General features: G+C 33.5%; 1 protein-coding gene and 1 long non-coding RNA gene across 2 annotated transcripts in view; one reads left to right on the forward strand and one right to left on the reverse strand.

Moving 5' to 3' along the window:
• The window catches only part of LOC126888616 (uncharacterized), a 558,932-nt gene that overhangs the window by 503,936 nt on the left and 39,903 nt on the right, over positions 1–15,093 (reverse strand). The window lies entirely within an intron of this gene.
• The window catches only part of LOC114332279 (histone acetyltransferase KAT7), a 406,379-nt gene that overhangs the window by 251,699 nt on the left and 139,587 nt on the right, over positions 1–15,093 (forward strand). The window contains exon 7 of the mRNA XM_050656904.1: positions 6,270–6,363. Coding sequence (XP_050512861.1) covers positions 6,270–6,363 — 94 coding nt within the window. The remainder of the gene's footprint in view (positions 1–6,269; positions 6,364–15,093) is intronic.

Here is a 15,093-nt window from a genome sequence, read left to right on the forward strand (position 1 = left end):
GGAAAATCCCCAAAAACCCACTAAAAACAGTTTTTCGGATTTTTGAAGATGGTGAATCTTACGGAAAAATCTGAAAAAAATTAGAAATAGTATAGTGTTTAATAAAATCCACACAGATACACAAAGTCCACAAAAAATAGACCTGCAGCCATACAAAAAAAGTTATATGCTTTTTTCCAAAAAAAAATTAAAATATGCAGGACAGCACATAGTTCACAAAACAGGTTAAAATAATTTTAAGCATACCAAGGTTTTACAAACCTACCATCTGAACCGGCAGAGTGAAGGCAGAATCCCTGGATGTTTTTAATTTGTCACAACTATTGACAAAATTCAAATTGAAATCTTCAACCAACAACCAAAGTTTGATTTTCTTGGCAATTCAAAATGGAATTCCACTCTCTTTTTATATATATATATATATATATATATATATATATATATATATCCAATCCTGTTACTCCGTGAAGGAGCATAGGGCATCCACGAAGCTTCTCCATTCTCCTCTATTTCTGGCCATGGTTGCTATTTCTCCCCAGGTTTTCTTCATACTTTTGTGGTCTTCTTCAACGGTACTCCTCCATGTTTTGGTCGGGCGTCCTCTGCTTCTTCGTCCTACTGCATTCCATTTGAGTGCCTGTTTTGTTATGTCTGCATTTTCTTTCCTCAGTGTGTGTCCCAGCCAGTTCCATCTTTTCCTCTTTATTGTTGTTCTGATGGGTTCTTGTTTGGTTTTTTTCCATAGTGCTACATTTGTTATGATATTGGGCCAGTATACCTTTAGAATTTTACGTAGACATCTATTTACAAAAACTTGGATTTTATTTACATTTCCGTCAGTTATTGCCCATGTTTCACTCCCATAAAGTAGCACAGTTTTCACGTTACTATTAAATAGCCTTATTTTAGTATTTTGGCTGATCTGTGTTGATCACCATATATTTGCGAGGGTTCCAAAGGCTTGTTGTGCTTTTCGTATTCTCTGTTTAATATCTGCTTGAGCTCCACCTTTTGCACTGATTATACTGCCTAGGTAGCAAAATTCTTGAACCTGTTTTATTTCTTGTTGGTTGATGTATAGTTTGTCACAGTTAGTTACTCCTATTCTCATCTCTACTGTCTTGTTCGTGTTGATTTTAAGACCCACTTCTGCCGATTTCACCTCTAGCTTCCTTAACATGTTCTTCATATCATCTATTGTGTTCGCTGCGAAACAGATATCATCTGCGTATTCCATATCTGCTAGTTTCTTGTTCTGAAGGTAGTTCCAAGGGATCCCATTTTTTCTTTCAATTGTTTTTTCCAGTATATGATTAAGACATATATTGAAGAGCAAAGGTGACAGTATGCAACCTTGTTTTAAACCTACTTCAATTGGTATTTTATCTGTCATTTGCCCTTTATGCAATACCTGACATTTTGATTATTCCAATGATCTTTGGAGGTAATCTATTTAGTCTTAAGATTTTCCACAGGGCTGTATGTTTTATGCTGTCGAAGGCTTTAGCAAAGTCTATAAAGGCCATTATCAAGGCTGCGTTCTTCTCTATAGTTTCGTCTATGATGATTCTTGCCGTCGAGATTTGGTCTATACAGGATCTTCCCCTTCTGAAACCCGCTTGTTCTTTTCTGAGAGTTTTGTCTATTATATTGTTGATTCTTTGATGAACAATAAATGCTAATATTTTATTTATGGAACATAACAGCGTTATTCCTCTCCAGTTTTCGCATAGCTGTACGTCCCCTTTTTTTGGAAGCTTGACTATAATTCCATTATTCCATTCCTTAGGTAGGATTTCTTCAGTCCGTACATCTGCTAATAATGGTGCTATTAGGTCCACGGTTCTCTCAGTGTCCGCTTTCCACAGTTCTGCTGGGATATCGTCCATTCCCGCTGCTTTGTTGTTCCTCACGTGCCGGATTGCTTCAGCTATTTCTTTTTTCGTTGGAATTTCCTCGTTTATCCTTAGATAATTTTCATTTGGCTCTACGTCGTTACCCTCTTGGAACGGCGGCTCATTTTCTTCTTCTGTCATAAGCTCGCTATAGTACTCATGCCATCTTCGTGTTTGCTCTTCAGTTGTTGTAAGCAGTTGTCCTTGTTTGTCTTTTAGTGGTTTGTCACTGTTGAAGTTCTTGTTTGCAAGACGTTTAGTGGTTCTATATAGCTCTCTCTGATTATTTGTTTCGGCTGCCTCTTCTGCTAAGCGCGCCATCTTCTCTGTCCATTTTCTTTTGTCATTTCTAGCGCTCTTTTTTACTTGTTTATTTGTATCTGCATAATATTGGGTTATTCTGATTCTATCTTCTAATTTTTGTATTCTATTTAGTTCGGCTTTTAAGTCTTTCCTCTTTTTTATCAGTTGCCATGTGTTATCACTTAGCCACTCTGATTTCTTTTCTTCGTTGTAGCCCAACACTTCTTGTGCGGTTTGGTGTACAGCCTCTTTAATCATCTCCCATTTGTTTGCTATATTTGTCTGTGTGTTGTTTACAGTTTCTGTGTTCAACTTTATTTTGTTACTCCACATTTTTTGGGTTTCACTGTCTTTCAGTCGTTGTAGTGATACCACTCTCTTTTTGGTGATACTTTAAAATTTTGACCATAGCTCTGATGATGGCTTTGTAAGCCGAAAGCGCTCATTTAGGAAATAAAAAACAAAAAACTTTACACTCTTAAAAATACTTTTCTTTCTCATTCTTTTACTTATTATATCTGAGTTAATTCTTTATTTTTTTTCTCAATCTCTGTTTTATTCTATCTCTTCTTGTTATTCTGCAGCTTCTCCTTAGGAATTTCGTTTCTGTTGCTCTTATTTTGTTTTTGGTTTTCTTATTATTGTTCAGTTTTCACACCCATAAGTGAGGATACTTCTTGTCATGGTGTTATATATTCTTCTTTTTGTTTTTACACTGATGTTGCGATCCCACAGTACGGAGTCCAATTTTCGTATGTAGTCTCTTGTTTGTCCTAGCCTATTTTTTATATTTTCTTCAGATGTTCCTTTGTTTGACATTATGAAACCTAAATACTTGTTCGTATCTGTTCCTCTGATTTGTTTACCTTCGTCTATTTCCAGTTGTTTTATTTCTGTATTCTACGTTGTTAGGTATTCAGGTTTTTTTGAGGTTTATTTCCATCCCATTCTTTGTATATTCCTGTTCCAGTTTCCTCATCATAAACCTGAGGTCATCTTCGTCTTGTGCGATCACTATTTGGTCGTTATTGTACGCTTCTAATAGCTTTTATCTTTTATCCTGGATTGGAACCCAATTACATATTTCTGAAGACGTTTCATAAAGTATGCAAATGCGAATGGTTTATTATATACGACCCCCTCTATGGCTCAGTGGTAAGAGCGCCTACCTTTGGATCGAAAGGTCCGAATGGTCGTGAGTTCGAATCTCACCAGGGTAGAGAATTTTTCGTTAATTATAAATTAATAAATGAAAATAGTTTATATCCTTGTGGGATCGGTACTCACCGGAGGGACCGCAGACGTTCGGATACAATTAGCGTCTCTTTGCAAAAACAATGACGTAGACTTTGCAAAGTAACAAGACACTTACTCAACACACACACTACATATGACGCTAGGTACCTAACTGCAAAAATTCACCGTACCTACCATGCCAATGGCCATTAGTTGCCGAGGCATTAGCTAAATAAAAAAAAATTATATAGGATGTTTTTGGAGTTACTCAATTCCCAATTAAAAAGTGCTTGTTTCAAATGTATGAATGAAAAGTACATTGATCTTCGTGGAGAAAATCTTGAAATTAACTTAATCTTCGATGATATGTATGTATTTTTTAAATTATTTATCTCTGTTTAAACTTGCGAACTCCTTTCTTTTGGTGGAATAGTATACGGCTTATTATTAATCATCTTAACATACTTAAACCTTAATGGTTATATAAATAGTAATGTTTAAAAAGCTCCATTTATTTAAGTGCTTCCATTTCTAATCAAATAATGGAAACTAAAACACTAAATCTTTCAACTATAAATATTTGTCATGCTATGCTTGATCTAATCTAAAAATTATTAACGGCTTTTTATATTTTTCTAACCTAACATATTTTAAATTCTGGATCGACTGATCGATAAGTTTTCATCGGAACAATGCCAAGGCAACGTTGTAGCCCAGTAAATGAACGGGAAATACGGCGATAGGGTGTAATTTTCAGGGGCAACTCCGAATTGCATGAAAATTTGGATTTAGGTTCTACTTACCCTCCACTTCAAAGTTGAAATTGTGCCGTTGGTTGCTTTTACTTGGGGGGTGACAGTCACCCCTTCTTAGGGGTGAAAAAACATACGTTCAAGATAAGATCGGAAATGGATAAATTGACCGATTTTAAGCAACTTCCCTTCTATAGAGTTGTTTATGTAAGTCAATACTTTTCGAGTTATTTGCGATTGAAAATGTTTATTTTTCGACAAAAAAACTGCGTTTTCAGACGGTTTTTCGCAAATAACTTAAAAAGTAAATATTTTATCGAAAAAAATATCTTTAGCAAAAGAAAACTTTAGCTTATAAAAAACCGAAAAAAAATGGTGTCTCAGTAAAGTCTATAGATCGAGTAAAAACGAAGTTGGTGAAATCAACGAAAAATTAAGCACTTTTCGGAAAATCCCCATTTTAACTTTTTTAAAGTGTTTAAGAAAAGCTTTATTTTAATTGTTTATAAAAGTTTCTAGCATTAAAAATAAGCGAGTTACGCTCAAAATAAAGTTGGGCTCCTTTTTTTTGGTAAAAAAATCATGAAAATCTCCCCGTGTTTAGCTCCCCAAAATGAAATTAATCGTTACCGCTTTATAAACAGTTTACTTACTTATCTATGTGTTATATGATCTGTCAGTTTCACCGGTTTAATGCGCTTATTTCTGAGGGGTATAGTTGAAAAACTTGAACGGGTCACTAATCACGAGTGTATGCAAATTTTGAACAGCCATATCTTAACCAATTTTTGTCTTACGGAAAAACAAAATGAAACTAGCATATTTATAACAGCAAAACCTACATTTCTTTACTCTTAAGATTTTTCTTATCACTAATACTTTTTAAGTTTTTTGAAAAAAGGAAATTTTTCAAAATAAAAAAAAAATTTACTATAAAACCATTTTTTTTTTTCAAAAATAAGCACTTCAGGCCAATCAAACTTACAGATCATATAAACAATACACATACAGTTAAAGTAAATGTAAAGCGGTAACGATTAATTTTATTTAGGGTGCTAAATAGAGAGAGATTTTCACGATTTTTTTTATCAAAAAAGAGGCCAACTTGTTTTTACAGTGTAACTCGTTTATTTTTGATGTTAGAAACTTTTGTAGAAAACAAATGTAAAGTTTTTTTTAAATACTTTAAAAATGTTAATAAGCTTTTCCCGAAAAGTGCTTAATTTTTCGGTGATTTAGACGAATAAGAACATATTATTCATGAGCTACAACTTAGCTTTTACTCAATTTAAAGACTTCACTGATACACCATCATTTTTCGCTTTTTATAAGCTACACTTTTACTAATGCGAAAAACCGTCTGAAAACGTAGTTATTTTGTCGAAAAATCAACATTTTCAATCGCGAATAACTCGAAAAGTATTGACTTATATAAAAAACTTTATAGAACGAAAGTTGATTATAATCTGTCAATTTATTCATTTCCGGGCTTATTTTAAACACGCGTTTTTCACCCCCCGAGCAGGGGCGACTGTCACCCCCCAAGTAAAAGCAACCAACAGCACGAATTCAACTTTGAAGTGGAGGGTAAGTAGAACCTAAATCCAAATGTACATGCAATTCGGAGTTGCCCCTGAAAATTACACTACAAAACGGTCATTTATTGGGCTATTGAGGCTATAGTGCGTAGTTAAAGCTACGTCCTTAGACCAGTCAAAAAAATTTAAATTTTTTTCAAAGTAAACCGATAAAGAAAAAGATGTCTAGTTAGCCGTAATATGAAAATATCCAATATGACGAACCTCCAAGAAGGTGACTATGACTTAAGAGCGTTGGCGCAAAATTTCGGGCCAACGCTTTTTAAATGCATTTTTTTTAAATAGTCACTGGACACTTAACAGACGCTCAAGAAAATTCAAAAATTGATATTGAAGAAATAAAAACAACATGAATGAAGTACGTGACAACAACATTTGAATACAATAGGAGTGTCACTATCACACAAATTCCAAAGAAACTTTACGTGATTTTTAGGACGTAGAATATTTGAAACTGATTATTTATACAAATTTTTTTGTTGCAGGAAAAAAATTCGTTTCTGAACTACAACGTGTCTTGTATCCTTACTTTACCACCTTACCAGAGACAAGGCTATGGAAGGCTTCTTATCGATTTTAGTAAGTAACCGCTATATTTATTTTTTATAATATTTACTAAATGATGAATTTATTATTTTTCCACCTACCTCTACCGAAAGTGTACTTTTCCGGACCTTATTGTAGGGAGCAAAGTTGTACTTTTCCTCCCTAGGGGTGGACTTTTCCTAAAAGTGACGTCATGGTATTTCATTCATGAAATATAACTTATTGACATATCTACAATATCTATTTTCTATTACGTAAGTATCTATACATTTTAACGTTTATTTAAAAACACTCTATATTTTGCAGAATGGTAAAAAACAGTAAATTGTTATTCTGATTTAACAATGTTTACATTAATAATTTGACTTATATTTGACAGTTGACAGTTATATTGTACCTACTTGTTAGTTTTAGTTCTAATAAATTTTGTTGGTTAGTTACATAAATAAATTAAGTAAAAATAAAAAAATGACTATGTTATTTGAATGTTATTTGAGGAAGGTGGAAAAACCATATGTATAACATGGGAGTAAAGTGCCTTTTCCTCCCTTGAATGATTACTGCCCTAGTAGCACTTTCCTCCCTTGTTATACAAATAGCTATTAACCATAATGTAAAAACATTTTCAAATATGCAGGGCCATCCGTATTCACAGGGGCATCTTTTTTTAATTGAACATCCTGTATGTTTTTACATTTTTGATTCTTCTCGATGCTTTCTTAAAATATAAGGTTCGGCAATATTATACGAGATAGTTTAAAAGATACGTTTTTTTATTAAGTTCGTAGCAAAATTCATATTCACCCTGTAGAATTTTAGTGATTTGACATCAATATATCTATTTACGTCCAAATGATTTTTAATAGTCTACTATTGGTAGAAATTATTAATATAGCGAAATGTTTAATTTTGATATACAGGGTTGACCGAAACTCGGAATGAGTATTTTCTGAGTTTTTTTAAATGGAACACCCCTTACTTTAGTATTTTAATGAAATGCTATTTTATGGCACTTTTTTATTTCTTAAGCATTCTCTATACCTATTTTGGTCCTTTACTGTGATTCTTTAACCCAAACGTTAAATGAAGATTTGCTTAATTTGTGAGATATTCCTGCTTCTTTAAGCCAAATATTAATTGCAACAACAATGACGTAAAATTTTGTTAGGTTGGCCGTGAAAATATTTAATCAAAAATAATTTTTCGAAAAAAGTACGTAATAATCTAGATTGATCCTTGATTTATTAATATTGGGTAAAATACCAAAATACCTACATAAGTAAGTAAATAAGATTGTTGGTGTGTAAAATATTAATAAAACACACAATGTTTTTACACACGACATATTTTTCTTCCTTGATTTCATTTTATGTTTAATGTTTTCCCCTTTATTCTTCGCTTGAAGCACTTCTTCTTTACTCGTTCGTTCCCTTGGTTGCCAGTTTACTTATTATACTGAGTGGTTTGCTAAAATTCATTACCAAACCACTCAGTTTTATATCTTTCTGGATTTTCTGTGAATTGTATATTTTCGGGTTCTCCATAATAATAAATGTCCTAAACTTGCGATACATCCAAAACTACAATAGAGTTAGTTATAAAGGTAATAAAAATTGGATCTGTTGTTGACCATCTTTTCCATAATTTTATCTAATAAATCATTCCCCAGACCTACTTAAATAATAAATTTCTGAAACTCAGGAAAACAACCAAAGTTTAAGAGTCTCCCCGATTCTTGGGAAAATAAAGAAACTTTTGTAATTTTGAGAATTTATAAAGGTAGTAAATAAAAGAAAAGCGGGGCGGCTGTCTGCTGCCGCCGCGGCCGATTTGACTGTTCAACAACCCCTCGATGATTGGGGTAGGTCGGCAGGAGTTAGAGAAAGAGAGAAATATTGCTACCAGACAGATCCATATATGTACGAATTTATCAGGGACGGAATGTTAAACGGATATTCCCAAAGGTACATTCGATATGTACCTAAGTCAACGAGGATAAATTATTTACGGGTACATTAAGGCAAGCATATAATCTCAGTATACTGTACACAAATGCAAGTCTATATGGAATTCTGCTCTTGTAAGGGTTGAAAGAATGAAAAGCTAGATTAATAATTTATTAATATGTCAAACGCCTCATAAAGGTCATATATTATTATAAACTTCCCTTACATTAAAAAAAAAGGCATAACCGTGGAGTATGCAGAAAAGTAACACTTGAGTTCTTGTATATTTTAAAAAATAGAATTCTTAGTGAGAGTAAATAGCGATCAACTAGATCGCTAGTTGATCGCTAAGATAAAAAAAGAAGAAATAATAAGAAAGAAGAAGTAATAATGCTGTTAGATTATTATTTAAAAGCGAATACTAACATAAATTAACACAAAAATAAGATACATACAGTGGAACCCCGATAAGTCGGCCCTTGATAACCCAGAAGTCTGGCTAACCCGGACCGATTTTCATCAGACAAACATTTCAACAATAAAAATGTACTATCCGTTGCAAGATAATTCGGATGGAATTTCCCAGATTATTTTGTGCTTGATATTGGCCCAGTCTCTTAATCTGTGGAATTCCATCCGAATTATCTTGCAAGGGATAGTATGTAATATAATATTTGGGAGATAATGTGTATTTGTGTAATTTGAACTATGTATACGATAGTAAAAATGACTCTTGGCACACGGCGGCGGCGGCAGAGCGACGGTCATTGACTCGGATTTATCGGAAACAACGGGCACCTGTTATTCCTTTATTTATTTCAAACTGTCTTAGCATTGTTTAAAAAAGCCTAAAAGACTATTTAAAAAATTCTTTTTTAAACAGTGGTCTTAGTTTTCACTGTTCATAACAACGTTCCGATTGTGACTGTATTGTGTGTAGGTTTGTGTTTGCGTGTTTTTAATAATTTAGATGTGTAGGTACTGTGCATATATTATATATTTCATGTTATTTCAATTATAACGGAGTTTATCTGTAAGTATATCGTATTTTATTAATTTTTACCATATTCTTCGGCTAACCCGGATCGGCCGCGGTCCCGATTAATCCGAGTTATCTTGGTTAAACTGTACTTTGATTAGTGTTGCCAAACCTCTCGGGCGTGGGTGGCTACTCGACTGCCGAGATACGATTCATTCTAATGAGTACGGCATGGCATCGGCGCGCTTCTATCGTCCATAAGAAATACATGGGGCTATCTCCGCAATGTTCTATTCTTAACGTGAAACACTGTATAGAGCAAGCTGTTAATGGCTTTCGTGGACTTTGAAAAAGCATCCGATGATGTAGAATATTGGGCAATAATCTTCTTGTTCTTCTTCTGTTCTACTTTACAGCTCGGTGGTTTTTGCTGCATCCACTATATCCCTCCATCTTCTACGATCTTGCGCATTTATTTTCCACTGTTATACCCCAATCCTAGGTAAATCGGCTTCAACATCATCCATCTTTTTTCTGGGACGGCCTACTGATCTTCTACCGTCTGATCCCTCAAAAAATACTGTCTTTAACACTCTGTCTTCCTCTGATCTTACCACATGTTCTACCCATCTTATCCGGTTAGCTTCTATGTCTGACAGCATTTTTGGGTCATTTTCCCTATTATTTCGCAAACATTGTTCTGTAACTTTTTTCTACGCAGTTTTAGGTATATGGGTGATTCGCCAAAATAGACGGCAATTTCGAGGTAGAGAAATTTAATTTAAAACATGGTTTAGAATTAGTTCATTTTTAAATATTGTTTATAAAATGAGCTATTCAACTTACCCATGATACCAGCACAGATCATTTTTAAATATTTTCCGAAAAACGGAAATGTGACTTCGGAGTTGACTAAGTGTCCACGGTGTTGACGTAATTCTCTGTTAATTGAAATTTATGATCATAACAATTAAATAAAAATTGGTATGTAATAAAACTATACAAAACACTTCCATTTTGATATAAACTACTACAGAAAAAGATGAAAAATAGGCAAAATCTCAATTGCGTCGGAGTTGATTTAGACCGGCGTTCGTGTTGACAAAACTTTCCAATATGTAGCGGTTTCTTCTCCGTTAAACTTCAAAAATCTAAGCTGCTTTTGAACACAATCTTGGCATTACCTTTCTATACATTCTTCAGTCATTTCTGCGCAACATAATGATTTGTTATCCGCTTCCACACATGAGCTCCATGTTTTCACATAATGTGCCTACATAGACAGATGTCTCTTTTATCAACATTAGAGAACACTACCCAAAATGGTATATTCTTACAGAAATGAGCATAGCTGCATAAAATATTACTTTCTTCCATAAAATCTTTATTTAACGATTTTGCGGGTTTTTGCCTTCATTTTTCCGTTTGTACTCCAGTGTATACGAGCCATTTTCTATAAAAAGAAGATAATATTACCAAACCGACCGAAACATCTTGAGAGCTTACCCAGTAACTCTTTTCCTATATCAGACTAAATTTAAATTGTATTTTTTACCACTTACATACTTTCAACAACTCCGAGGCACGTTCGTCAACTCCGAGGCACGACTGGGCTTCGGAGTTGATGGCTTCGGTGTTGATGATTTCATACATTTTTAATTCTACTTTCTACAAATTTTAAAAATAATTCTTGCTTTATTCATGGGGTGTCAAAAAAACGTATAGCTCATACTTAAAAGAAAAACATATTAAAAAAATTAGCAAAATTAAGTTTTTACGAAGGCTTCGGTGTTGACTGTATAAAAACATACGCTTAGCTTGAGACACCTTGATAAATTTTCTATCGTTTAACAATATCATGTTCGTCCACTTTCTTCCACAATTTGGGTTAGACTGAAGCGTTCATCTCTTGTCAAGCTGCCTGCCATCAGTATAGTGCAGTTTGGGCTAAATTTTCATATATTTTCATGAAGCCTCGGTGTTGATGCACAAAGTTGGTTACAGTTTTTAGTAGTAGATTTTTATGGTTTAATTTTAAAAATGAAAGTTATTAATTTGACAGTTTTAAATAACATTGGGTTTTTAATTAATTATTGATAAAATAATCTGCCCTTTTGTAACTTTTGAGTGTGTAATACTATAAAACAGATCAAAAAACAAGGTGGGTTACAGCCTCGGAGTTGATATTTTGACATTAAAATTGCATAAAATGCTTGTAAAAATACTTTTTTTAAAATTGATGTTAAGTGGCGTACATTCATCTATTGTATGACTTAACTTTGGCAACATAATTTGAAACACAGTATGTAAAGCACTTAAGAAAAAAGCGAGTTACACAATATGCCGCTTATTTTGGCGAACCATCCATATGCAGTACATTTAGTAGGAAGAGAAGTCAATTGCCTTTAAAATGATCTATTATAGAAAGTTGTATGACTATTTTTAAGCAAGATATGTTTTTTATACTTTTAACGATTTTTGATATGTTTTACGATTATTTTTAAATTTCTCATTATTTTCGTCTTTTTTATTCTACATCTAGGTATATACATTGCTGAATAGAAAAGAAAGCTTATTTTGTTTACTTTAAAATGGTGTATTGTAAAAAATTCTAGGACTATTTTTAAACAAGATATGCTTTTTCAAAGTGTGACATATACACATGCAATATTTCCCACTGTTGGAACCATATGGAAAACGTTTTTATTATAAATTTTATGAAAAAAAATTATTATCTAATAATAAAATAAGATGCAATCATCAGATATCAAATTTTATCAATAGTATACGAGGTATGTTAAATAATATGAATTTCGCTCAAGAGTAAAGTACTTTTATATTTCACAATATACCCCATTCCACGAATATACGACCCTCTTGGATTATCGCGACAACGAATATTTTACTGTGCAAAATATGAAGAACGAAAGTAAATTGCAAATTATATTGTTGTTTATTGGAGTAATTATTAGAGCAAAATACTTTCGTACTTCTTATGTTGCACACTAAAATATTCGTTGTCGCGATAATCCAAAACAGTCGTACATTCGTGGAATATACCACATGAAAAAGTGTTATTAAGAAAAGTTATTTGGAATTAAAAATTATGTTCTAATGTGCAGTTAATTATTATATTCTTCGAAATGAAAAAAAAATTCAAAATTTTTCTCAAATTACGGATACCCTTGGATATTTTACGGAGAGTTTGTAAAATACATAAATCCATGTTATAGTAATTTACGTAACAAGTTCCGAAAGTGATATTTTACGAGACGAGTAGGAAGTTTCCAGGGCTAGCCGTAGGCGAGTCCTGGAATCCTGCGAGTCTCGTAAAATCACTTTTGGATCGTGTTACGTACAATATTTTTTCTGCAGCCGTTTTGTATGTAAAAAGAATATATGGATAAACTTTACTTATGAACTTTTATTAAACACTTTAAGGAAGGCCGCACTTCAAAGAAACATGAAACGTAAATCACGTTTCATGGAAATAAAACACTGCTAAACAAATAGACGTCCGGCCATTTATGAAACTTTCCGAAAATAAAAATGTGTTCAGAGCATGAATCACACTCGTTTCATTGGTAGGCGCACTTCAAGATTTGTTTAGCCGTGTTTAATTTTCATGAAACGTGTTTTACGTTTCATGTTTCATGTTTTTCGTTTCATGTTTCGTTGGTGTGCGGCTTGCCTATAGTTACTCTCGTGAATTTAACATTAGAAAAATCTACTTATGAATATTAATAACACAATTATAGCAATTATTTACATTGATATTTAGTTTCCCTAATCTCATCTGGAATCATTTCGGCTTCACTTTCACTGCTGATTTCCATTTCTTGGAATTGAAAAACGAAAAACTGAGCGAAAACACACACGAATCTTAAATGACAAGCATGACATTATAAAATACAACGTTGATGTTATTGTCAAAGCCGTTACCTATATATATATATATATATATATATATATATATATATATATATATATATATATATATATATATCGGTTTTAAAACGTTCTCCTACGTCTTCCGATGCCTAGTCGCCATTCACTTCGGTCCATCCAAAGGTCTTCATCCAATTCTCTTTCTCTCATTTCTCGATTTATGCCTTCTCTCCAACTCAGGCGGGGTCTTCCTCTTTTTCGTCTACCATGAGGGGTCCACGTTAGGATTTGTTTCGGGAGTCGTTCTTCGGACATTCTTTGTACGTGTCCATACCATCTAAGCTGTTTGGTACTAATGTCATCTACTATTGTGTGTTTCACATTCATTATTTCCCTAATTCTGTTGTTGGTTACCCTTTCTAATCTTGATTTTCCTGCTGAGCGCCTCCAGAAATCCATTTCTGTTGCTTCAAGTTTTCTCTTGTATCTTTCTTTTATTTGCCATACTTCACTGCTGTAAGTGATTATACTCTTAACAATTGTATTGTATATTCTATGTTTGTTGTTGTTTGATATTGACTGGTCCCAGAGGATGCTATTGAGAAGGGTAATTGCTTTTCTTCCCTGGTTGTTTCTTTCTTCTATCGTCCGGTCTACGCTTCCTTCTTGTGTGATGGTCATACCAAGGTATTTATATGCGTCGCAATGTTTAATAATTTCGCCATTCCCCAGTGTAAGGTCCTGCTGTGTCCCACCGATACACATATATTCGGTCTTCTTTATGTTTATTTCCAAACCACCTTTTTTGTACTCCTCTATTAATTTCCTTGTCATATATTCTATATCATCGTAGTCTTGCGCTAGTACAAGTTGGTCGTCTGCAAATGACAAAGTGTATATTGTATTGTTGCTGATCGGTAATCCCATGTTTTTGCATTTGCGTTTCCAAAGTTTTAGAGTTTGTTCGAGGTAGATCTTAAATAATGTCGGTGAAAGGCAGCACCCTTGTTTTAGGCCTTTGCTAATTTGGAATCCTCTCGATAGCCTGCTTCCAACTTTCACCCTTGATGCAGTTTTGGTATACAATTGTTTCGTCGCTGTTATTAAATTTGCGCTTATATTGGTTTTCTCTAATGCTTCCCATAGTTTGTTTTGTGGGATGCTATCATACGCTTTTCTTAAGTCCACATATAACAGATGCACCTCCTGGTTGACGGCCAGTTTCTTCTCAATAATCTGTGTAATACAAAACAGATGGTCAACCGTTGATCTCCCTGCCCTGAATCCTGCCTGTTCTTCAGCTTCTATATCTTTATATTCGTTTTCGATTTTATTTTTAATCAGTTTTCCGTATATTCGGCTGATCGAGTTCGTTACAGCGATGCCTCTGTAGTTGTCACATTGATCCCGTCTGCCTTTTTTATGTATGGTGGATATCCATGATGTCTTCCATTCTTCTGGCAAAGCCGTTACCTAGCTACCCAAAATCGTCCCGAAAGTAAAAAAAGCGTCCTAGTCCAGAGAAATAAGATTTTTCTCGTGACACATCCCCCTCCAGGCCGAAACCAAATTTTTTGAGTAGTATGGACACCTATGTTAATAACCTATATGTTTCCTGCAGCCGCTTTTGATGATATACATAGTTATAAATAAATGAAGATCAAAAAACGGTAAATTTTCGCTTTTTTCGTCTATTACCAAAAAGTTAAGCATTTTAAACAAATTTGAGGGTAAGAAACTCATAAATCGTATAAAAAACTTCAATATGGCGTTCGCTGAATATGTCTATCATTATTGGTTCCTTATAAAATTGCAAAATAAATCATAAATTTTCAGTTTTTTTAAATATCCATAACTTATGTAAAAATTAACTTAGAACCTTCTTATTACACGGAATGCTGAGACTTCTTGTGTTTAAAGTATATTTTAAATTTCAAAGGAATTGGTCAA

Source organism: Diabrotica virgifera, chromosome 1 (genome assembly GCF_917563875.1).
Source record: "Diabrotica virgifera virgifera chromosome 1, PGI_DIABVI_V3a".
NCBI lineage: Eukaryota > Metazoa > Arthropoda > Insecta > Coleoptera > Chrysomelidae > Diabrotica > Diabrotica virgifera.